The 24,274-nt window shown below is 38.9% G+C and overlaps 1 protein-coding gene and 1 long non-coding RNA gene across 4 annotated transcripts in view; one reads left to right on the forward strand and one right to left on the reverse strand.

Annotated features, from left to right (window-relative positions):
- LOC125972047 (uncharacterized) overlaps window positions 1–21,438 on the forward strand; it is a 34,575-nt gene extending 13,137 nt beyond the window's left edge. The window contains exons 3-5 of the long non-coding RNA XR_007482679.2: window positions 3,877–3,966; window positions 6,543–6,682; window positions 21,150–21,438. This is a non-coding gene — a long non-coding RNA (uncharacterized lncRNA). The remainder of the gene's footprint in view (window positions 1–3,876; window positions 3,967–6,542; window positions 6,683–21,149) is intronic.
- sphkap (SPHK1 interactor, AKAP domain containing) overlaps window positions 1–22,668 on the reverse strand; it is a 43,440-nt gene extending 20,772 nt beyond the window's left edge. The window contains exons 1-2 of one of the 3 annotated variants that reach the window (XM_049725306.2): window positions 22,577–22,668; window positions 3,735–3,800 (exon numbers count right to left, since the gene is read on the reverse strand). In XM_049725306.2, the coding sequence (XP_049581263.1) occupies window positions 3,735–3,778 (44 nt within the window). In that variant the 5' untranslated portion in view covers window positions 3,779–3,800; window positions 22,577–22,668. The remainder of the gene's footprint in view (window positions 1–3,734; window positions 3,801–22,576) is intronic. The other 2 variants (XM_049725305.2, XM_049725308.2) reach the window with 2 other exon arrangements.
- Between the last annotated feature and the right edge of the window lie 1,606 nt (window positions 22,669–24,274).

Below are 24,274 nucleotides of genomic sequence, written 5' to 3' on the forward strand. Positions count from 1 at the left end.
TATTCCATACAGCTGCTAATCCATATTCCACTGTCACCGTTTAATGGATGTGAGGAAAAGCATAGGGGAGGGGTCAGTGTTGGGGACAGATTGTGATTCAGTTGACTGCTGAGAGGAAACCAGCAGGTTTGGCCCAAAAGCAGCCAATGTCCTTGTATGAGGTTCTAAGGGGCTTGTTTTACAACAGGCAGCAGATGACCCAGGTTGAATACAGAACCAGTGTTAATGTTTGGAAAAAAAATGGCGTTCAGATGGCAACAGACAGTTTGAGTCTTTCGATATGGGTCGAGTGCTGAGCCTTTAGTTGGTAGTTCTCCTTTGCATGTTGGTCATAATGGTAGTTGACAGAAACCACGTGAGCTAACACCTAACCTTAAAAATAAGAATGAAGTGAGAAAAAAAAACAAGAAATAAGTCAGAAAAGCTTTCCAGTATTATGAAAAAAAATTGCATTTTTCATGGAACTCTTTCATTAAGGGTCGTACAAAAGAAAAAAAGCATATTTGCTGCCAGCATACTGGACATGAATTTAACTAATCCAATTTAATGCTACAATCACCCCGGGATGAGAAGCTCTATGCAAAATAAATGGACACTTCCAATATGATGCCTAAATATCATTCACACAATGCATTATATTTCTTTGTCCACCCGCTTGACCTTTAACATAAAACTGAATGTACAGTACATTTGCAACAACGACACCAGCATCGTCTTATAATCAAGCTGCACAATCGACAGCAGCCATTGGCTGTATGACTCGCAGACAAAAGCGTAAACGGCGCCAACATGAAGTGAGGACTTAATTAACCTTCACAATGAACATGAAGAGCAAATGGGCCAGGTGCTTTTATTCACAGCTCAATTACCAGCGACTCAGTGAAAAGGTTGAGGCCCGGGCCTCATTTATGCCATATGTATAATAATAGCTCAGAGGATTATTGTAAAACAGAGCTCGCTTTTAAAGGTTAAATATCCTTATGGTAGTTGTTAATTAGTGGCAGTACATGTGTAATTAATGGAAAGACTGCTTAACATTTAGTTTTAAGAAGATAATGGCTATACCACCTCTCAGTGAATTAACAAATGGGTCATTAGAAGTTTTAGGGAATTTTTTACTTAACTGAGACAGATTCTCATTAGTCAGATGGTCATAATCAAGAGATTCTTTAAGTTGCACTACTTCAATGAAATTATTTCCAAGGGCCGATCTTAGAATCATCTTCATTTTTCAACCTCCTCAAACTGCCACTGGTCAAAGTTGTGGCTGCTCTGTGCACACGGTAATTTATAGTGTACTGTTTGGAAAAAGGACAATGTAACCTTGAAGCCCGAAGGTAATTAAGGCCGATAAATAAATAAACACAGATGAAGAACTGCGGTCACGATGACTGTAATTGCAAAATCTTGATATAAATCAGTCTTTGCTCAATCAAATTAATTTACTCTCGTGTGCTCCGCCGCAAGTTGAATACGCCAGTTTAATGTTACAGCTGCCTTCCACTCACAACAATGTCCCCAACGGCCAGCTATGAATGAGTGATGACTGGTCTGGCATTGGCAAGGATTTCCACAGTTTAAACATTCATGATGAAATGGAAAAGCCACGAATAGCGCGTGACGGCTGAAAACACTCTGATAAATACTTGGGCTGTACAGAGCTAAATTTAGCACAGCCTCATAACCTCTCCCGTAAACCCGGTTTATCAGTGTCATTCATTAAATCTGAGACAGGCTGAACATTACAGCGGCGGGAAAAAGGAACTTTTTCTGGAGGTTGAGGAAGCGTGAAACCACCTGCTATGGGTGGTGGCAATGATGCAGATGAATAAATCCTGAGTTTGAATTTTAATCTCAGGGAAACATCTGTCCTTTGAGAGGGAGAGAGTGCACCAAAGCGGGTGCTGCTGACTCACTCTCTCCTGCTTTGCTTTGTCACACATTCAGCCTCTTTTCTCACCTTTTGTTTTTTTTTTTTCCTACATATTTCACCTTTTTTTTTCATGCATTCCCATCTGTGAATGTGCTTTGGTGTTCATTCAAGTGATCGCTGGGTCTACAAAATCCCTCACCCCTGTCAGTGAGGAATACAAGAGGGATCATTGTTTTGTTTGGAGGAAATACCTATGAGAGGGACGAGGCCGCATTTTCAACAGTTTTATTCCTACGTAATAATTTTCTCGGAGGCGCAGGGAACCAACCTTGACAAGAAAAACAAATAACCACATTCTAGGAAAACCAGTGGTCTATTCTTTTCTCTTGATTTCTATTTCTATTCAATATTTTCCCTGAAACATTTACTTCGTACTTTCCATTGTGGCATGATAAAATCATTTCTAAAGGATAAGACAGCACGTGATTATCACACTAGAGGAGAAGCCTCATGTTCATACAACTGATAGGTTAAGTGGGATAAAAATGTTTTTTAATACCAGCAAAAAAATACCGGCAGTAAAGAAAATGTAAAAACCACTAATTATTACACTAAGACCAAAGCGTAAAAAAAAAAAAAAAAAAAAATCCAACATAGCAAATGGATGGAAATTGGATGAACTAACATGAATAACTATGACACAAATTACATAGTGAGTTACATTAGCATCCTGTACAGACAGCATTATGGGACTAAACCTAACTCCTATTGCATGTAAAATAAGAAGCAGGACAATGTGATTTACATAATATTATCTCTGTTTACACGCACGCTGCGTCTCGAGTATCTGACAGGTTGTAATTACTGACAAGCTGATGTGAAGGAGATCACATTTCATCATTAGTGTGTCTGTCTGCAAGTGTGTGTGTGTGTGGGGGGGGGGGGGGGGTGTTGGTACGTGCACATTGCGTTTGTGCATCAGAACACGAAAACTTTGAGCAGAGAAAACCCAACATGCCAACTCCACATAGAGTCGAGAGCCACGATTTAAATGGATTTAAATCCAGAACCTTCTGACTGTGAGGCAGTTGCGCTAACCACTACCACACTGTGCCGCCCAAAGGAGAAATTAATCAAATTTATGACAGTTTTCTCTTAGTTTCAGTGACACTTCATTTAGTATCTCTCAGTCTGAGCTGTCGCATGTAAAAGTCCTTGAGGATTCATTTTCCTTTCCCTCACTCCCTAACTTGACACCCCGAGGGACACTGGCAAGGCCCGAGTGATAGATTGCAACTATTATGCCTTATAATCACCCCCCACTCACACACTTGCGATAGGCGTTAAAAGGGAGTGGAAAAAAATGTGACCCCAGAAGTGGGTGTGATGACCTTCAATGTTTTTTTTATAGAGGAAAAAAATAAGAAATGTGGGGCATTGAAAAATGAATACAAATATAACAATGACATTCTACAAATGAGAATAATTTTGGGATTTTTTTTTCTTCACAATGGGGTTCTTGTTTTTGTTTACGAATTCATGCAGATACCATTGAGGATAATATTTGAGCCATTTGATTTACTTTGATATTTTGAGCCATAAAAAACATTCAACTGCACAGTTATTGTTATAAGTAGCTTTTTGATATTGTTTTATATAATCACAGCTGTCAATAGTAAAACAGAAAAAACAAACTGCAACCGTAACTTTGATAGAAAGTAGAGTGACACAGTCATTGGCACATCATAATGTTTGACACTTACTGACAACAAAATAACATGACTCATAAAAACTGAGCATTTGTAACCCGCGTGGGATGGATAATAATTTACCACAATAACAAAACAATAATTTCACTTACAGCTCGGTGAAGGTGCGCAGCGCTGAAAACAGTGACGACAGCATTGTGTTTTCCCGCGTTGATGACCTAAAAGACATTTACATTGTTTGGTTATTGAATTGCAGATTCACGTAACTCCAATCTTCTTGTGTCTTTTTGACAGAAACATGGAATAGAAGAGGATAAACTGTGACCAAGAGTCAAAAAAGCCCAAAATGCAAAAGTTCTCCTGCTTCAAGACATGCAAATAACAGTGAGTACCTTTTTATTATTATTATTATTATTTTGCTTGTCTTTGTCGATGAACATGCCTACTTTTAAATCAAATGTTATTTCTGGCAAAAATTTTTTGGGGGGGTTGCTATGTTTTTAACAAGCCACAGCAATGTTAGATCACCACTGACTGTCCATGTCGGCCCAATTAACATTAAAAATGCAAATGCCTGTGAGGTGGAGTCTCATGTAAAGTACAAAGTCCCAGTGCGTCATTTTTAGTGGAACGACTATTATACAATTAAATCGCTTGGTGGGAACTGCTCTATCATTTTCTTCATGTTCAGTATTCAACTGATTGTATTATCAACTGACTCATTTAAGCCCTATATTTTGTCATATTCAACATAAATCCGTCAAAACACTCTTGCCGCCATGTTCCCTTTCTCCTAAACCCAACTGTTTATTTTCACTCTTTACATGCTTTAATGCCTCCTCTAATTGCATAAAATATTCATGACAAAATAAGAAACATTTGAGTCTAGCCTCAAAGAAAATATCTTTTTGTATGGTTCATTATGCATTTAACAGCCTGAGTCCTAGCTCCCCGGTTTTCATCAACAAAATAATTTTTTTTAATTTGATTGGCAGTATAAACACCACACTAGAAGATAGAAAAAACATTTAAATGTGTGAGAAGCTTGTACAGCAAACAACTGTCTGTTAAAATCTCTTTAAATCTGACCGACATGTTTTTAATTAAGAATATCCAAAAAATGACAACAGCATCATTCTGGACACTGAAGCAAATACAATCAAAATTGGGCAACCCATCCTTTATCCGTCATTATTTCAAGGCGAACCAAAACTGTCATTGTCAGTCCATCACTCTGTCATCCGTCCGTCACTCCATCACCATTATGCCCAGATCAAATCACACAACTTTATTGTTGTTCACGACGGTCGCTTATGTCAGAGTACCAGATAAATCCACAATCTCCTTCTTCACACTGCCCATATACATAAGCAAATGTTATTCAAGGTTAATAAATCACTTAGCCACGTGAATCCTACAGTATTGACACGTGTTTATTTACGTCACCAGTTTTCACACATGACAGCTGTGTGACAGCCCAACCACGTCTCAGGTGTTAGGCTGAAATAATGTCACAAGACATCTGGACTGGTGAGGAAGGGAGAAAATGTGCAATATTTTAAAAAAAAAAAAAAATCCGCAAAAATTGCCTATGAAGTACTGAAATGTGAACATTTTAACCAAAGTGTAATGAGTGAGAATTAAATTGAATACAAGAACATAATTTCTTATATACAAATGAAAGGTATTAGATAAAAATGAAGTTGGATTGAAAATCTGTCTGAAGCAGGATTTAAACCAACCCCTCTCAATTTCAAACCATCTGCACAAACCATGGTGCCACCAAGGCCTTGTTAAAAATAGCAAAGGACATTATAAAATAGAAACAATGTGTTACAGTGAAAGAACGGATCAAGAGGATCAAAAAGATGAACGATAGGTGGAGAGGCGGTGAGCGACGCGCTGACATTTACTACCCATTACCATGGTCCACAGAGTGTGTGTTGTTCTCTTTGCCCATAGGCACCACTGCTTCTGGCTTTTTTTTTTAGCCACTGATGTGGAATATAGGCCTGCTGTGCCTGGACACATATTTATTTACAGAAGAACCTTAGGTAACATGGGCAAACTTCTAAAAAATTTCAAGCATTGCCTCGGGCAACTTTTTGATTTCTCGGCCAAATCAGAGATGACAGCACATGCTTGAATGGTTGCGAGGTCCGATAAAATGTAAGTGGCAACACAATCTGTGGACGTGCACCTTCCTATGATGGTCATAAGATTAAAAATGCCCAAGCATGAAGTGGACAACATTTCATTACATGAATTTAGATTTAATATTTGATGCTACCTTCACCACCGATGACGTGAGAAATGCTCAAAACTCGTCAACACTACAAAAAATCAACCAAACTTGAAATATAAATAAATACATGTGAGGGGCTTTTGAACCCAACACGTAAATCTTGCACCCCATTTTCACAGATTCATCTATTTCCGAAACTTGAGATACATTTCAAATTTTAGTTGTCATCAACCTTCTTCCTCACTCACTTTGATGCCCTAACAAGCTTCTCTCTTGCCTCCTCCCTGCTGTGTATGTTCTACATATTTGATAACCCAGCGTTCCCATGCCAAGCTTGCTTGTCTGAATGTACTGAAGTAAAAAAAGAGATGGGCGTGTATACCTGTGTTTAATAAAACTTGTAATACTCATGTCGGTGAAACTATTCTTGATCAATATGTTGATCTCCTATAGTCTCTTTTGTACTTCACTGACAAAAACACGAGTATTGCAGTTGTCCAAATGAAAACGTGCTTATTCATCATCGATACGGAGTATTTTGGTTTATGCTGTCATACTCGAATGCGTTCTTGTGTATTGGGAAGAGCAACACAATCACAGCTCATCTGTTGGCACAGTGACTCACACACGGCTCATATTTGCTTCTTTGTCTGTTCTGTGTCGCTCGGCTCTCTTATCTTTTCTTCCACTTGTGTTTCACTCCCATCCCACTCAGCCAGCAGGGAGGAGGCACAGACGTTGCTGAGTTAATGCTCCTGCTGGCTGTGTTGCTTTTCATTTTTCCTGACTGCAAATGACCAAGATGTGATCGGCAACTCTGTCAAAATGTGCAATGTCTGGAGAGCGTGACACTTGGTAAGAGAAATAATTCCGGGTGGTAGTGGTGCTGACCATTTGTTTGCATCACGTGATGTCTTGGCTCACTTTTTTAACTTTACTTTAACGTGATGTGTCAGAAAAAAATATTCCAACCTAAAATAAGAATTATCTTCTTCCTGCTAAATTTTCTTTAACGTGATTTTTGTGACTGTTTCACAATGCACCTGCCCAAAATGTGCTGAGCATCTGACAGTTCCTGACCAAGAGGAACATGACCGTAGTGAAGTAAAGTTCCTACTCACTTGACCTACCGTATAAGGCGCATCTAAAAACCTCAAATTTTCTCAAAAGCCGACAGTGCGCCTTATAATCAGGTGCGCCTTATATATGGACCAATATTGAGCCACTACAGCAGGCGTGTCCAAAGTCTGGCCAAATGTATAAATCTTATATATGGACAAAGTTTTAAAATGGGCCATTCATTGAAGGTGCGACTTATAATTCGGTGCGCCTTATATATGGACAAAGTTTTAAAATGGGCCATTCATTGAAGGTGCGCCTTATAATCCGGTGCGCCTTATACCGGAAAATACGGTACTCTTTAAATGGAATAATCTATATATGGCACACACCCAGAGGCTAGAAATACATTAGAAAAATGTATACGCTATACAAGCAAATCACCATTGTGTTTCTGCCCACCTGATACGGTTGAGTACAGTTGACTTTCAATTGATTATAGACAAAATGTGTTTGTGTGTGTTGTGAATGCATGTCTGTCGCAAATCCTCTTTTGAAAACCTGGGCACACACGCGCACAATCAAGCGCTTGTTTATTTGTAATGGAATGTGCGTGTAGATGGATCGGTGGATGAGTGTCCCTGTGCCTGATGTGGCCTGTCAGGTGTGACTGCGGTGCCCAGCGGGAGATGGTTTGGGGTGACTCAGACGGAAACGCTGAATGCTTTTGTGAGCGTGTGTGTGCACGCAAAGAACCTTAGGACCTCTATCAAACACACCAATACATCTTCTAGCCTTTTTGTCATTATGTATACAGACAAATCCAAATGCACTTGACACTTGGTTGGGCAAGTATGCTATCATGGTAATGCGGTGTTTTATGGATGTGCGCTGCGCTACGCTACAAGCAGGCGTTGGGTCTATTTCGCACAATCTGATGATGTATTACACTGCCGGTTCTGGTCACGAGGCTCAAAACAGCTGAGCACTTTGAGTCACTTAAGGGATCGTTCAATTTATAGTCTTTGCTTTTCTGCAGTATAAAGATGTTTTTAATTTGTTTCACATTTTGCATTTAACAGCACCCAAGTGCTCATGCAGGATATGGCCTTCATTTGATGTTCCTTTCTGTTTTGACAGATTAATGTAAATGTATCATTGTTGAGTTGAAGAAGCCTTAAAGTATTCCTCTTAAGTAGAATTGAATTGCATGAGAAACATTCCCATGTGAAGCCAAATGGGATGCACTGAAGTGGTTTGTGTCACTGCATTTTTGTAGAGCTCTTCTATTAGCTCTACATGTGACTCATGCGTTTAGTTTATGACCCTCATTAGGGTTGTGAGTGTGTTACAGCCCGGAGCATCTCGTACTTACTCTATAGGCTTATAATTCTAAAAATACAGTGACTAATGTGGCAAGGATGCTTCTGAAAATTAGGTTAACAACTGTAAGAGTATAAGGTGGGGTCAAAATGTTTTGCACTTTGCAGGCCTTTAGAACAGCCACAGGTTAAATTACATATTTGCATTTCCTGTTTTCTTTACATCGGTTATAGCCATTTAATTGCTAAAGGCATTGATGTCAGTCAGTATTAAGAGTAAAGTGCATAAATGTCAAGCAGCTATTTTCGTATTGTAGGTCCTTGCTGGACTTGTCCAAGCGCCGCTCATGCGTCATTGTATATTTACTCGCTTTGAAACATTATTGGTTGGTTCAGCAGGGGGGTCTTTATGGGCTCCTTTCAGGAAACTAAAATCACACGTGCTTATTTCAAAATAGAGATCCTCACTTGACATCTTTCTCTTTCCCTCTATATGTTTGCTTGAGGTTCCTTTAATGGTTTTCTGCATTATTTACACTTCGTGGCTATCTTTAGACATTTTGAATTATGTAAATTGAGCACCTAAATGAGACAAGATGGAGCCTGAAAGATAGCGTTAATGATTAAGTGTATAATTTCACGGGGGAAAAAAAAAAAAGAACTATATTCAATTGAATATCTGTGCCTTTCAGACCAATGTCATATATTCCAGAAATAGTCTATTAAGAGTATAAAATCAATTCTGTGGTATTCATTAGTGCAGCAGTTGAACCCTTTGGGTTTAGCGTGCAACCAACTGTCAGCTCTCGTGACCTTTCCTTCATCATGTGCGCTATCATCCATCTTTCTGTTTTCTGCCCCTTTACCTACGATTTCTATTCTGACGTTGCGTATGACAAATTATATATGTTGTGCAATGACTATACAAACATTATAATTTAAATTGCTTGAAAAAATGTAACAGGTTTAAATGTTTGCAGTACTATGCCTTTCTGTATCCTGAATGTGTTACTTTCTCCTCTTAAACAGATTTGCACCTTTTATCCGCATCATTTAACAATTAAACGTTGAGTAGTAAGTGGGCCTAAGATGAGCTATAAAGCTGAGGTACTTAAATTTAAGCGTGCCGTTTTCAAATCAATTAAGCAGACGGTTTAGTGCTGTTTGCAAACATTCTGCTGCACATTTCAATTCTTGTGAGTCTTAATGAGGTACGTTAGATGATGATAAAATCATGATGCATTAAATTGACTTAGTGCTGGAAAAGAAGAAGTGTCCAGCAAGAAATGTGAGTAGTACTCGGTGCAAGAGACTTCAAGAAAGAAAAGAAACATAAGCGCAATTATTGATTCTACTGCAAAAGAAAAAGCTCACTCAAATCCAAAACTAATGTGTGACATCACTTGGGGGAAAGAAGAAGGAAATGCAGCTTTCAAAACATGCACCTGTGCTACAGTGTTGGCGCTCTAATTTCATCAAATGCAAAATTGTCACTGAGCGTCTTCCAGCTTTGCGCTTTTGATCTGCCATTTGACCAATTTTATGCCCTGCCAAAAGCCATTAGACAGTCTCGGCCTCTTCCATGGTTGTCAAGAAAGAGAGAAGACCCCTGAGGCTAGCACGCAACACGATAAATACATGACATATGAAAGTTGTGCAGCACAACCACAGAGAACAGGAACACAGGCCATGTGATGACTCAATTAGTTAAAAAAAATATCTAAAATTGTGTTGTGATTTAGCAGCAGGGAAATGTAGGTCACGGGCCGACAACAGTTGAGAACAATGGTTACCTTTGAAAGCATCTTTCGAGAGAGCATGTTTTGAAAATCCTGCTCGTTACAAGAATATAATGACAATCCACCTAATGAGGCACCTTTTCAGAGTAATGAGCGGAGTTTGCTGAAGCATTAATCAGATGCTTGTTTAATTAGTCCAGTCAACCTAACGAGACAGGAAATAGAGCAATGACAATAGAAAAGACAAATTGGCGTGTCAAGTGTTATCATTAAAGACAAGGTTAGAGCTGTGCAGCGAAAGGTTCTCATCTTTCCTTGCAATGATTGTCTTTGTTGAGGTCATCTTTTGTGCAAACATGAACTACTGTTTACGTATCGTCACTGGATTTGTCTGCTCTCTGTATGTGCAGGAAATGTTGTTTTCCACATTTCCGTCTTGATTGATAGTCTCTTTGCATGATTCTGATCTATGACGGCATTTCTTTACCGGAATGCAAATAAGAATCTAACGGAGCGTGTAATTTTCAAGATAATTCCAGGAATGCCCTGAAAGGGAACAGTTAAGCATACGCTTGCCATAAATTGATACATACGATTACACGGTCATTTAGATTCAATATTCTTTTCGGTTTTGCCCAGCAAAACAAGGTTTTACTAATGGAGCAGGTTTGAATTATATAATGTGAAGGATTTTATTACCCATTTATTAAACACTGTCTAACACAATAGTCAATACTAAAATTCTTCCAATATTAACATAACAGACGATGCAGGTAATTGCATCACAATCAGATCCATTCTACTCCAAAATCTTTTTTTTTTTTTTAACAAATATGGCACAAATAAACCACATTTTGGAGTTTGCAGACTGGGGAATTGTTTTAGTCCTGAAGCCGCAGCACTGCATTTGCGAAGACAGATTTGGGTGACCCGATATTTAAAATTTCAATACGACATTATTTCTTGCCGCTGTGGCACTTCAGTTTGAGTGTTACAGTTCACCATTTGTCAGTCTTTTGAAATCCATATGCTTCAGTGCTCATTAGACAGTCCCAACGTTAGTCAGTATGCACAGACCTGTTATCATCAAGTGGTAGAAAATAGATGGATGGTTATTTGTTGCACAGTCGTGACAGTCTTGATGATCTACAATTAAAGTTGAAGTCAAAAGCAGACATGCAATTGCATTTAATTAAATCATTGACCGACAATTACGGTACATGCAATTAGCCTATTTTTTGTTTCAACTTGTTTACTGCAAATGTTCAAATATGACTCAGGCTCTTAGGCTACCAATATCTTGTTTCATAGGGAAGAAAAGATCCATAGCACTATCGCTGTCCAAGCCTGTTCTATAAATGACCTAGACCGCAATGCGTGAAAGCTGAAGAGCACTAGCCCAAACCGTACATTAGCATTACCCACAAATCGATAGGACTCTCTCGTGTTGTGAGGTGAGCCCCCCCGGCCCCCCACCTCCCCACCCCGGGATATTCGCATTTGAAATAGCAGTACACAACTCTAGGTCAAAAAATTATGTACAAGGAGTCCTTCTACATCTCGCTGATTGTATCTGTTTTGAAGTTCTCGTGCGAGATGTACGTGTGTGTGTTTGAATGTGCAGAAGTGTGATGTTCATTTGTATGGCAGTAAATCATGTCAGCCATCTTTATGCCTGAATGCAGCCAAGTAGCCTAAGCTGTATTTTTATCCTGCCTGTATTATGCACATTGTATGTATCATGTATGTCTGTCTGTGTAAATACTATGTAATTAAGAGACATAATTATAGTTGGCACGAATGAAAGACTTTCTGGGCATATTGGAGAAAAGCAGAGATGTGAAAATGAGACAACAAAGTAGTAGCAGCTAGACAGTAACATTCCTTTTTGAGATGCAATTTATATATCAAACATTTTAACACTGGTTATATTTTAGAAAATCCATTCCCAGCAGGGCAAACTCTCGTTCTGCTGTTATTTGAAACCCGCCAGTGCAAGGGGACCCTAATGGAGAATCCCCCCGCTTTTTAAAATACAACATTATGGCACGCGTACAGCGCAGATGGAATGACATGATTATTCACTATAATGCTGTTTCAATGTAGCATAGGGTTTCAAAAGGAATTATTTAACAGTGGGTTGCCCAAGAGGATAAGAAATGACTTTTCTGTCTCTCTGAATGCATTGTTTTATTTAACACGCTATTAAATCTAGTGCTGTACCGTAACATTTATAAAGAGAACATTAATAATGTTAATTACAATAATAATAAATGTATATATTACGGTCGTGGGTGATCTTAGATCTAGGGATACACTTTGGAGTCACCGGCTGCTAATCACAGAGCTAAAAAAAATCAATTAGTTACATCAAACAAAAGTATTTTTGGATTAAGCCGCTTTCCATTTCTCACCATTTCCACAATAATCAATGAGATTAGAGTAGGAGAGTAGAAGATAATTATAAAGATCATACTGTAGAGTTCTTATCAAATGCCAAATCTTTACGACTACCACAGGGACAATCAAAAGTATTTTGTGGTAGTGCTAATAAAGCTTCCCTCGAGGTGACGGTGGGTCTGGTTGACATGTACTTGCAGTGTATCAAAGATCTGACTCAAACGGAAATGGAGAAATTAATCTGCCCCCTCTTCTGACTCATCAACTGTGGGAGCTAGTACCTGGGAAGCAGAAACTGTCAGTGATGAGCATTGGGGAACCTGGGACGTGTTACAAATGGTGTGATCACACTCATTGGATGAGCTACAAATCATATTCTCCTGTGTCATACTCGGCAGGGATTGACGAAAATAATTATTTAACTCTCACATGAGAACCCAATGACGGGCTGGTCGTCACCATGGTCCGGTCATGATTCAAATGCACTTAAGAAAGCTTGACAGATGGAAAGGGAGGGGGAGACACCGAAGCATCTGTCTAATTTTCTCCTTGTGGAACAAAGTTTGTCCCCTCAAGCTGCTCAAGATGGAACTAGAAGCCAATTACAGTTAATGGCAAAATGAGGCATAAGCTAAGATTACATTCTTGTTCCTTCTTTCCAATACGTGCCACCCCAGAGGCAGAAGCAGAGTGAAAATGATTTAATTAAATACCATGTAGGAGAAGGGAAAAAAAAAGTAGAGAGAGAGGTCGTTTAATGTCAACTGGGACTGATTCCATCGTTCTGCAATTTTTCACAGGATTTACGAAAGATTTAGAATTGTTGAACCTTTACAATGTACAGACCTCTTTTTGCTATCCACAACTTGATTGAAATGGATGAATTCAAGTGAAAGGTGTCGAGCGATAAAATCAATTTTCTGTATTATTTTTTTCAATCATGTGGCAATTAGCGTAATTATTTAGCTATGGCAGGGTGCTCAAATGAAACCACTTATTGACTCAGCTCAAACACTTCCTCCCCATTATATAAAGTCTGCAAACATGGCAAAATTAATTAGGTTACACAATCACAACAGTAAACAAAACATGGTGTCACCGATACGTTGTCACATTATTAATTTCAGTGCTTTTGCTTGTTTGACATCATCCATTAACAAATGAACCTGTGTTTTGATGTTAAATTTAATTTGGTGAGACTGAAGTGAAAATGGTGTGCAGTAGTTTTACACGCTCATAAAAGCCATAAAGCACTTAAATACCAAACAGTCACTACATTAATTTCTAGCTCTAAAGAAAATAACAGTTAAGTGTTATATTCTTTTTCAGATCACACAAAATTGTGTACATATTTTTAAAAAAAAATTATTCTATTTTATTTCTATTAGAATGCCAAAATATTGCATTATTTAGGTCACAGATCCGCATCAAGCCTTCCTCACTCTGCAATCATCTTATTGAAGCGTGTCATTTTCTTGCACAGACAATTCATCTCAACTGCTTACAGTGTAATTTGTAAGGATGAGCTGTACATTGATGTAAGACAGATAAAATGGGCGTAAAGAACATTTGCAATCAGGAGGGCTGTTTTATTTTTCAAAGGGTTGCTGATGATGAATCAATTATCAGGCTGAATGCTGATTCTGAAGTGTGACCAACAGCTACAATGAGATTGACCTCCAAACAGGGATGGGAGCAGTGCGAGAAAAAACGAGGGGTGGTGGGGGCATTGCTTTTGCAGCACCATGAAAAGTAAAACATAAATAATGATTCATTAATATTCTTTTTAAAATTAGTTATCGAATTTGACAGTCTTTTTAAATCCCCCAAAATGTCCAAATTTTCCAATTCAAAATTATGGATGAGATGCAAAGTGGGCGCAGATTGTGCAATCAATCTCTCACTAACTGGTTTGAGGAGGCTTGTAATTGGCAAGTGCCTGTTTCTGCCGCTCCTCACATCTCCATGTTAATATTGTCAGACAATTTTTAATACGCAATCCAATTTTACACAGTCAGATTAATGTATTTAATATTTGCGTGTTACGTCATTTCATTTATCTTATCCCATTAAAAAAATATAGATGATGTACTTGTGAAAGAATAATTGTTATGGCGTTTCTATTGATATCAGATTTCAAAAGTATGTACAGGCTAAGAGCTTTTAGTCAGATACGTTATCAAAAATACAGCGAAATGTTGAGATGCCATTTCAGGCATGTGCAGATTTTTTTATGGTGGCAATAGCGTGATCATGAAAGAAATGATTTTGAGTATAGGGCCAGACAGTGTTTGTATTTTAGCAAGGAGGCCGCTACAGATAGAGGGCTTGTGTCAAACTATGCACATGGGCCGTGAAATAAGCAATCTGCAGGGTATCTTGAAAATGCCCTCTTCCTTTGAGGAGGATGACCAATTTTAAAATAAGAGGAGGAAAAAGGACAACTTGATAACAGCAGTCACCAGTCATTCAGTGCTGTATGATACTCGTGGGGATAATAAATAATAGTCAAGAGATGTGCCTGCTGCTTGTGCATTAGCGCAATAACTACGACATTTCAAAAATACATTTCAAAACGACATGATTGCAAAAGAGAATGCGTCGATCTTAATATTAAAATATGGCCTCCTGCCAACTAGAAAATAGAAGCGATGATGTCCTCGCCACAGGTCATTTCATGTAGTGGATCTGTAGGGAGGTGGCCCCATTTACTTGGCAAGTGGGGAGAGGGGCAAAGACAGAATTTAATCGCCTTTTCAAGCATGGTGAGTCACTCAAAGAACAGTGTTTGTTGCCTCAATTCCCGAGTGGGTAGGCAAATCAACTGGGAGCCAGAAAAGACAATTTTGACCTTTCACCATATTTCTTTTGCTGTTTTCTCCCAAGCACTCACACAAGCTTCTACTCAGAGAAAAGTCTCAAGATATGGCGTTTGGTTTGCTGACTGTTGTGGCAGGTGGTAATTGTTCTTTGCTGCGGCACAAAAATATTAGACAGGAATGGGAACGATATAAATGGAATTTTTGAGGGTCACTCGACAGAAATGCCAAAATACACATTTCAAAGGGACCCAATTTGACAGTCAAGAAAATGGTTTAAGAAACGAGGAGAGCAAAGCGGATCGTTTGTTTTGGGGTTTAAACTGAGGCTGTCATTTGTTGCGAATAAGAGACATGGTATGGGTTGTTGTAATTGTTCACTCACCATATCAGTTCAATTAAAGTCCATTGATTCCACAAACACTCCCTACTGACCCTCTATGCTTCCATGTGAACTACCGTATTTTCCGCACTATAAGGCGCACCTAAAAACCTCAAATTTTCTCAAAAGCCGACAGTGCACCTTATAATCAGGTGCGCCTTATATGTGGACCAATATTGAGCCACTACAGCAGCCGTGTCCAAAGTCCGGCCCGCGGGCCAAATGTATATATCTTATATATGGACAAAGTTTTAAAATGGGCCATTCATTGAAGGTGTGCCTTATAATCCGGTGCACCTTATATATGGACAAAGTTTTAAAATGGGCCATTCATTGAAGGTGTGCCTTATAATCCGGTGTGCCTTATAGTGTGGAAAATACGGTACATGACCCTTCAAAACCCAAACACCTCAGTCTGGACAGTTGCCTCGTTGGGAGTTAGTCTGTTTAATGGAGCAAACCAAAATGGTCGAAGCTTGTAATTGGGAGTGCAGAATATTTAGAGTAAATGGCTATATCTTGTTTGTATGTGTCCCACCGTGGGGTACGTCAAACCACTCCAGGGGAGTACGTGAGATTTTGAAATGTATTTAAAAAGTAGCCCTAATACAGGAATTTGGTTCAATTGGCCAAGTATGAAAGTCTGGTTCACATCAAATAATCAAAGAAAATGTGTTTTGGTGCGCTCAGTTTACTTGCAAATGAACTCTGGTGCAATTCAGTTTGCTGGAAAGACCCACACCAGGATTAAAATGACAGCAAAAACCATCATATCAAAATTACAAATGTTATATCATAAAAATACTGTCCATCTGTGTGTGTGGATCACTGTCATAGACTGGGCGGGTTTGATTAGCTGTTTACATGCGGTAGACGCTCCCATTACGCATGTATTGCGTTAGACTGACAAATTGGATTTGTTTTGTTTGTACTTGGACAAAGTGTTTGTGTACTTTCCAAGTCTGGTTCTATTTGGACTGATTCAATAATTCAATTTACTGATTAAACATGCTTGGAGTGAAAGGTTCTTTTCACTCAGATGACAGTTTGAACCTCGGTAGGAGTGGGAAGTTAAAGTGCACTGTCATCTCACTTTTGCTAGAATTGATGATTTAGTATGACATTTGGACTCAGCTGCTCACAAAGCAGAGGGACATTTACCATCTTTTGTCCATCCGTTTTTTTTTGTACCATTTATCCTCTTCGGGGTCACCGCTCGGCTGGAAACTTGTATTTATTCCTTCTCTTATTCAAGCCAAATAGCAATCGGAAAAGGTGGCTGTGACCACCCCAGCAAATAAAAAAAAATCTTTGAAATATGATAGATATGTTTGAAAACCTTGAGAAAATCAGTGCAGTTTATTAGTTTATAAGAAAAACATATTTCTGAAGGCAAATTTTCTAAGACTCGCACCCATCCCAAGGTTTTATTTTAACACAGAGCTAACAGAGTTAATTGCAAACAATCTCATGCAATAAATGGACTAGGGAGGGCCCTGGCTGCAAAAAAAAAAAAAAAAGACAAATGCCAGTAGCATTGTGATCCCAAATTGAAGGAAAAGATTGAGCCATAGTTCACAGAGATTGAATACACACTTGAGGGCAAATCAGGTATTCATGACATTTTATATTTTACGTGTTGCTGTGTCATTTTTGCCTTTTAACTGATGGCAAATCGACCATTCCCCCATTTTTCTTTTTTTTTTCTAAACACAAGACTTTCTCCATCCAAATGCAATTCAGATTGAGCTGTGGTTGGAGGGCATTTGAAATTAACTCTTCAAAGGTTCTACTTAGAAAATGAAATTGCCTTGGCCTTTTTTTAAGAACCTGCATACTGTAGTTCCACATTGCATATTAATGAGCGACAACATGCAGTGGAGCAGTGTGCTGAGGGATTCAAGCAGGAACCCACAAGTCAGGGAATCCCATCAGGAATGATCATATTAAAAGATGCAATTAGATAAGTATGACTAAAAAGCTGCAGGCTTTTTATTTTTTTTATTTTTTTTACTAGGATCGCAGTAACCCTTAACTTCAATTTTAGAATGTTTGCAAGTTTAAAATTAAGGTATTGTCATGACATACTGTGCAGCACATCCCTAACAATAGAATATTTCTTCCGTCGGGTAGTCAGAAGCCTCTCAAAGAGGCGGAATAAAAAAGTGAGATGATAGAAAAAATAAGTTGAAGCACTAGACGATCTTAACTCTCCGCCACAAGACTTCTACCCGCCCACCACTCAAAGCAATTTGATGTCAGCCTAGAGGCCAAGACCTTTCCTCATGCAATATATTTGGAAGCAGTCAGTCACAAGGAAACTGAGCACACTCCATCCAGACAGATTAAAAATCCAATTCTCGCTACAGACTCTTTGTAAGAGACCAAATGGGAAGTAAAATAAGGTTATTTAGTGTTTCAGAGTAAGAATAAGATGATTCGTTGACACTTTTGATGACCTCGCTTGTGTCTTTCTCCTACCATTTCATAACAAACTGAGTTTAAAACTCATGTTTGTTATAAAAAACTGCAAAGGCACAGTCTGAATAATAATAACAATTGAATAATGGCCAGTTTATTTCTTGCTATTTCTTGCCAAAAACACAGTCTAGAAACTGTCATTAGTACCACCATAAAAAAAAAAAAAACACTTAATGCTCCAAAATCTTAAAATGTAGTAATGTACCTTAGAAAGTATAATCAATATAATATAAATGTAAATGTAACAGTTTATGGTAGTGGATCCATTCCTTTATTCCCATTGTTTTTGCTGTTTTGTATTTTACTGCTTTATTAGTTACCTCCCTGTACTAAAGACACTTGAACTTTTTCGAACAGTCTTATTACGCAGGCGTCGAATCATTAATGCAACATCCCACATTTTGTACTGTACTGGGTGTTTTTAGGCCATTAAAAATAGTACTTTAATTTAACGGACAATCAGTTTTAGGAATGACCCTTTCCCTCTATTAGTGCGTTAAATCGAGATTCCACTATATTGAGCTTCCACTGGACCATAGGATAGTCATTTATTACTTTCAAAAGGTTAAACAGAACATCCATAGCTTCTCATCTCACGATCATACTTTGGAGATTCTGTGATTTCCAAATAAGATTCAATTTCATGTAGTATATGAGCAAAAAAATATATCATGTTATTTGATATGAAACTGAATTAAATGTAGTGGAGTCATTTGTAAGTCACCAGTTCAAGAAAGGGTGACGTCAGACATTTTCAAGTTGTCTCAGTATTGGCATTAAAAATGGAGTGCGCAATGTTCTGTCCCTGAAATCTATTTTAATTAAGCAAGAATTTAAATAAATCAGTGCATCGTAAAAAATAGAATTATAATCGGTATTTATGAACTTTGGACAAAAGTCGTGTCATTAACAAGGCTGGTCCAAGACAATAAATCATTCAGGCTTGGCTCCAAGTGGATCTTTTTAAGGAAGGTGTCCAGGGCTTTTATCATTACACGCCCCTCTGTACATCAGGAAAAAAAAAAGAGATTAAGGAGGAAGGTAATCTGCTTCCTGGTGATGAGCCAAGGGATCCAGGGGCTTCTCGGCTGGTGACGATAAGGCCACAGTCATCCCTAACCAGCCACTGGTGGCGTCCATTCAGGCTCCAACACTTTTTTGTGGAAATACACTTGTGTTCATAGTAAAAGAGAGAGTGCCAAGTCACAATATTAGAATTTTCTCAGAAAGCATCCCTTCAGCGGTATTGCACACAAGGACACATCCTTTAAGCACAGAAAGAAATGAATGGTGAAAAGACAAACAGAGAGAAATGAGGTTTGAAAGCCAATTATCAAAACAACACTCCATTTACCCTAATGTTCTGTGAATTCATATCCCTGGAGACATCTTTATAGAAATGTTTTTGTGCCGATGATTTTTGATTGGTGCAATGCGCTTCAGGGTAGAGGGAATGAACTCTTTCATGTCGGCTTCTGTTTTCCTGATCGACTGCGGATGAGTTGAAAGGTTAGTTTATGTCTAAATTGTAGTCTTAACAAATGCGCATATATTCAAGTTTAAATCCACGAGCGCAGCCATTTATGCCTTGAGATATGAGTATTATTCTGTCCTTGACCACACTTGTCACTCAAAGCACTAACTCAAATCATCTTTTCCTATTGAGATGAATGGAATTGCAATTAATTCGTTCCAGCCTCTCCCCTAAAAAAATGACAATATTTTTGTTTTTTTACTGAAAAAAAGCTAAATTTAATTAAAAGGAAATAAACTTTTATGTCACACTTTCTGTACTGTATGGGCTCAGACATTTTTCTCCAGCAATGTTGTAGTACGCTCATATCGGCAAACCAACAAACGATCTTAATCTTAAAGTGAATTACCTGAGTAATACGGGCACAGAAGAAACAGGTCGAGTGTGACAGTGAAACAGGATTCAATTAGAGAAAATCTAAGGCGCGTTGCAGACCTTTTCAAAAGCATGCAGGAAAATCTCTTCAGAGGTGGCAGCATCAATGCCAACTTGATCTGGGCCTCTCTAACAGGATTACGAGTGGGACACCTCTCCTCCCAGCCTCTTTATTCCTCCTGACGCTAGAGACTTGCCTCCTTTTAGTTCACCTGCCGTATCACCCTCTTTACTTTCCCTTCATCATCCATTTAAAACCCACACACCCCCCGCCCTCCCTTACACATCTTCATACTTGGCACATTATCACTCTTGTCTACATGGTTCTTAGCACCCCCTGAGGGTAGATAAGGTGTCTGGGCTACCAAAAGAACAGAAGCAAACACATGGTGAGGGGACAGCAACAAGAAATCACCCTTGCAGATGCAAGAAAAGTTGAAAATCATCTGGGGGACAAGACTCCATGTGACCACATCTTCAACGAGATGAGATATACTGTAAGACTCCATTTGACTTTTTTCCAAACATGATTATGTATTTCTAATGTGTATACCATAACAGGATGTTGTTTCCACTTTAAAATAATTTTTATTTTCTACCATAATTACAGACTCGGGCAATCTCCACAACCTCCAGGAATTCATTATTACTATACAGAATAAATCAAGTCTCTCGAGACTGTAAAGTGGACATGCATTTTATTGCATGCGAGCTGACTCACATATTGCTGAGTATTGTGTTGATGATGAATGTTCACTTAAGGGAAAATGACACCTGAGAATTCAACCTCAGCACCAACGTCAGATGATGGCAGAGGGCATTAATGAATATCGCTGCAATGTGAATGTTTTTTGCCCGTGTGGTAGAACTGAGGCCGTTTAAAATAATATTTGTCTACTTGGACAGCAGCTCTATTGAGATTAACAGTGCTATAATCTCAAATCAATACAAAATGAAGTTGGGCCCTGGGTAAACACTGATATAAGCCAAATCCATTTGTTTTTTAAAAAAAAAATCCATAGTTGTCAGAAAGATATTGTATGTGATGTATTTGCACTGACAGGTGGTCCCACAGCTTGGGTGGAAAGAAATGAGCTTGTAAACACAATCTGGTTCATAAACAAACGGGAAAGTAGAATACATGTACAATGTTGTTTTTTTACTTGCAGCCGTAACATTATGACCACTCATTCATTTTCTTTATTATGCAGGGTCGTGTCGGCGATGCCAGATGATTTTGGATGAAAGGCTGACCACACCCGAGACTGGTCGCCAGTCAGTCACGAGGCATGCAACCATTCACACGTAAATTTAGATGATCCTTAAGCGGGACTAAAACCAACGCAGTTCCAACATGGCTATTTAATGATTCATCTCAATTGGTGGCAAATGAAAAGTGGCTTGAATTAGAACCCTTATCCTATTTGAAATTGTAATTCTGGTATTTGTTTGTCACATTTTTAGACAGGAAATTAAAGCCCGAGGCCATTGTGTATTTTCCCTGGGTCATCTTTTGATAACATGTACATACACTGAAGTTAATTAAACATTGTTATGACCTATTTTTGCAAATCGTTATGGCAACTTTTTATTTATGACCTGAGAAGAAGAATAGTGGCCCTTGGCCTCATAAAACTGCCGATAGAGACTGGATTTTTTTTTTTTAATGTTGCTTTTTTTTTTATCTCGAGGTTAAGTAAAACATTTTACCTCTTTTTAACAGTACGGATGCACTTGTAAGTATGGAATTATGAGAGCGTCAGTGAACAATTGACAAAACCTATTTTTGAAAAAAAAAGCATAGTTTTTCTTTTACTCAGTGTGACATGAATATTGAAAGCAAGGGAGCATGTGATGGTTAGATTGGACTTTGATGACGTAGATGCCATTGTTGCCTAAGCTATTAATAACCAAGCTCTGGAAAAAGAATACAATAGTTTGTTAGTGGCCTGCTCAGTAATTGCTCTGTAATTATGCTCATGAAACAACTCGTGTGGAGATTAGTGCGACAACCAGTAATTGAGAATGCGGGTGAGAAAAAGCGACAGAAAGAAAAAAAAGTGGGTTTCAAACTATGAAGCATTCACTGCCTGCATTGCTGTATTGTTTGAAATTCATAGTTCATAATCCAACCATCCATCTTGTTTCTCTCCATCCATCCGTCCATCCATACAACTTCCACTGATGTCAACCAGGACAGCTCCTCAACATCCAGAGTCTTTGGGAACTCCGGGCAGATCTCATCCACCTCTGGGGTCTTCTCCACCAAGGAGCTGTTCAACCACCTCCATGACTTCAACCCCAGAGATAGCAGAGGCCCCCTCAACAAGCACACATTGTATACTGTTGCGCAACAAAAGGAGAGACGGTCAACTAATTGAGTTGGACCAATGTTGCTATCTGCCAAAGCAAACTCACCTTCACAACAATATCTGTGCTCACCAAAAATCTTTTGGAATGACCACTGAGTTCTACATAATCTACTGTACCTGTTACCCCAGCACAAAGCAAGATGATGATGATGTCATCAACAAATCATCAACAGCATTCACTAAACTAAATGCTTAGCATGATGCAGACACACAAAAATCTTTAGGCTATAACAGAGGCTTAATAAAAGAACTCCAAAGGCACTCACCAAACGTCACAGGTCGCAATTTGACCATTTGTGGAGAATCAGGTTCAGACCTCTTCACGTTGTGCCTCTGTAAATTGTTCCTGGTATTGCTGACTAGCTGCTTGGGTTGCATTGCATTGTGTGTTTGTGCACGTTTGTGTGTACGTCTTGGTGTGCCTAATCCCTACTGAGTAGAGTGGGTGCTAAGCAGCAACAGCTCACTAGGGAGTAAGTCACATTCAACTGTGATGTGTGTCACAACATTGTTTTCTTGACGGTGGTCATTTTATGGTCCAGTAGAGCATCTAAGATCTGTTGAGTTTTGAAGCATCATTTGTAGACATTTTATAGCATTTGCTTCTTTGTCGTCATGGGTTGCTGGTGGCGGCGTATTCATTTGCAAAACTTTTACAATTCTCCAAAGTCTATTTACCTGATTATTTTTCTAACATGTTGGACAACCCCTGAAGGACATCCACTCAGCATCCAACAATATGTGGCTCAGTATGTGTCCTATCAGACACACTAGAAAACAAAAAACGAGCCAGCATTTGTTGTTGACCATCTGTGGAAAAGATGTTTTGTTTTTATCAACATCTACAAAAGACATTTGTGTACAGCATCTCTTAAAGTCTACTCTTTGAAGGTAAATGTTTAGTTTCTCTACGGTGCACCTACAATAAGCAGATTACAAAGCTGCATGGTGAGCTCTTAACAGGACTACCCCATACGTAGGTCAAAGGAGATTTTACTTTCTGGGATCTGACATGACAAGCTGACATGTCCAGGATTTTCTTCTAACGGTTCATGAAATACTACTGATGAAATAATAATTATTGTTATTAATATTATTATCCTATGAAACCTTACTTTGAAACCCTAATACTCCTATGAAACCTTACTTTGAAACCCTAACCCTAGTTTTAAACCCTACTTTGAAATCCTTACCCTTGTTTTGTGGGGAAACACTTGGAATGTCTTTGCCCTACACTGAGTGCCAAAAGTCCCAATGATCGTGAGCAGCATGGGGTGGGCCCCATTTCAACCCCTTACACTGAGTGCCAAGCAGGGAAGAAATGGGTACCATTGTTATAGTCACTGGTATGACTCGGCAGGGGTTTGAACCCACAACCTCCCAAACTCAGGGCGGACACTCTCCTCTTAGGCCACTGAGCTGGTAAACACTTGTATCGTAGTATAACACTTAGTCGTTTTTAAATGTGTACACCTATATACGTCTAAATATTGTTATCCAATATATCTACTGAGAGCAAGGCTTCCATACGGTAGTGGTTAGTGCTCCGGGCTTTCACCCCAGCGACGCAGGTTCGAATCACAGTGGGACCCAAAAAACTTTATCATAGAAGATTTGCAACACAGTTGCTCGTGTAACCATAAAACCATACATGTCCCATGCACCGAGAGCAAGGCTTCCATAGGGTAGTGGTTAGTGCTCTGGGCTTTCACCCCAGCGACTCAGGTTCGAATGTCAGTGGGACCCAAAAACTTTTATCATAGGAAATTTGCAACACAGTTGCTCATGTAACCATAAAACCATACATGTCCCATGCACTGAGAGCAAGGCTTCCATAGGGTAGTGGTTAGTGCTCTGGGCTTTCACCCCAGTGACTCAGGTTCGAATCTCAGTGGAACCCCAAACAATATTGCAACACAGTTGCTCGTGTAACCATAAAACCATACATGTACCATGCACTGAGA

Source organism: Syngnathus scovelli, chromosome 7, assembly GCF_024217435.2.
Source record: "Syngnathus scovelli strain Florida chromosome 7, RoL_Ssco_1.2, whole genome shotgun sequence".
NCBI classification, from domain to species: domain Eukaryota; kingdom Metazoa; phylum Chordata; class Actinopteri; order Syngnathiformes; family Syngnathidae; genus Syngnathus; species Syngnathus scovelli.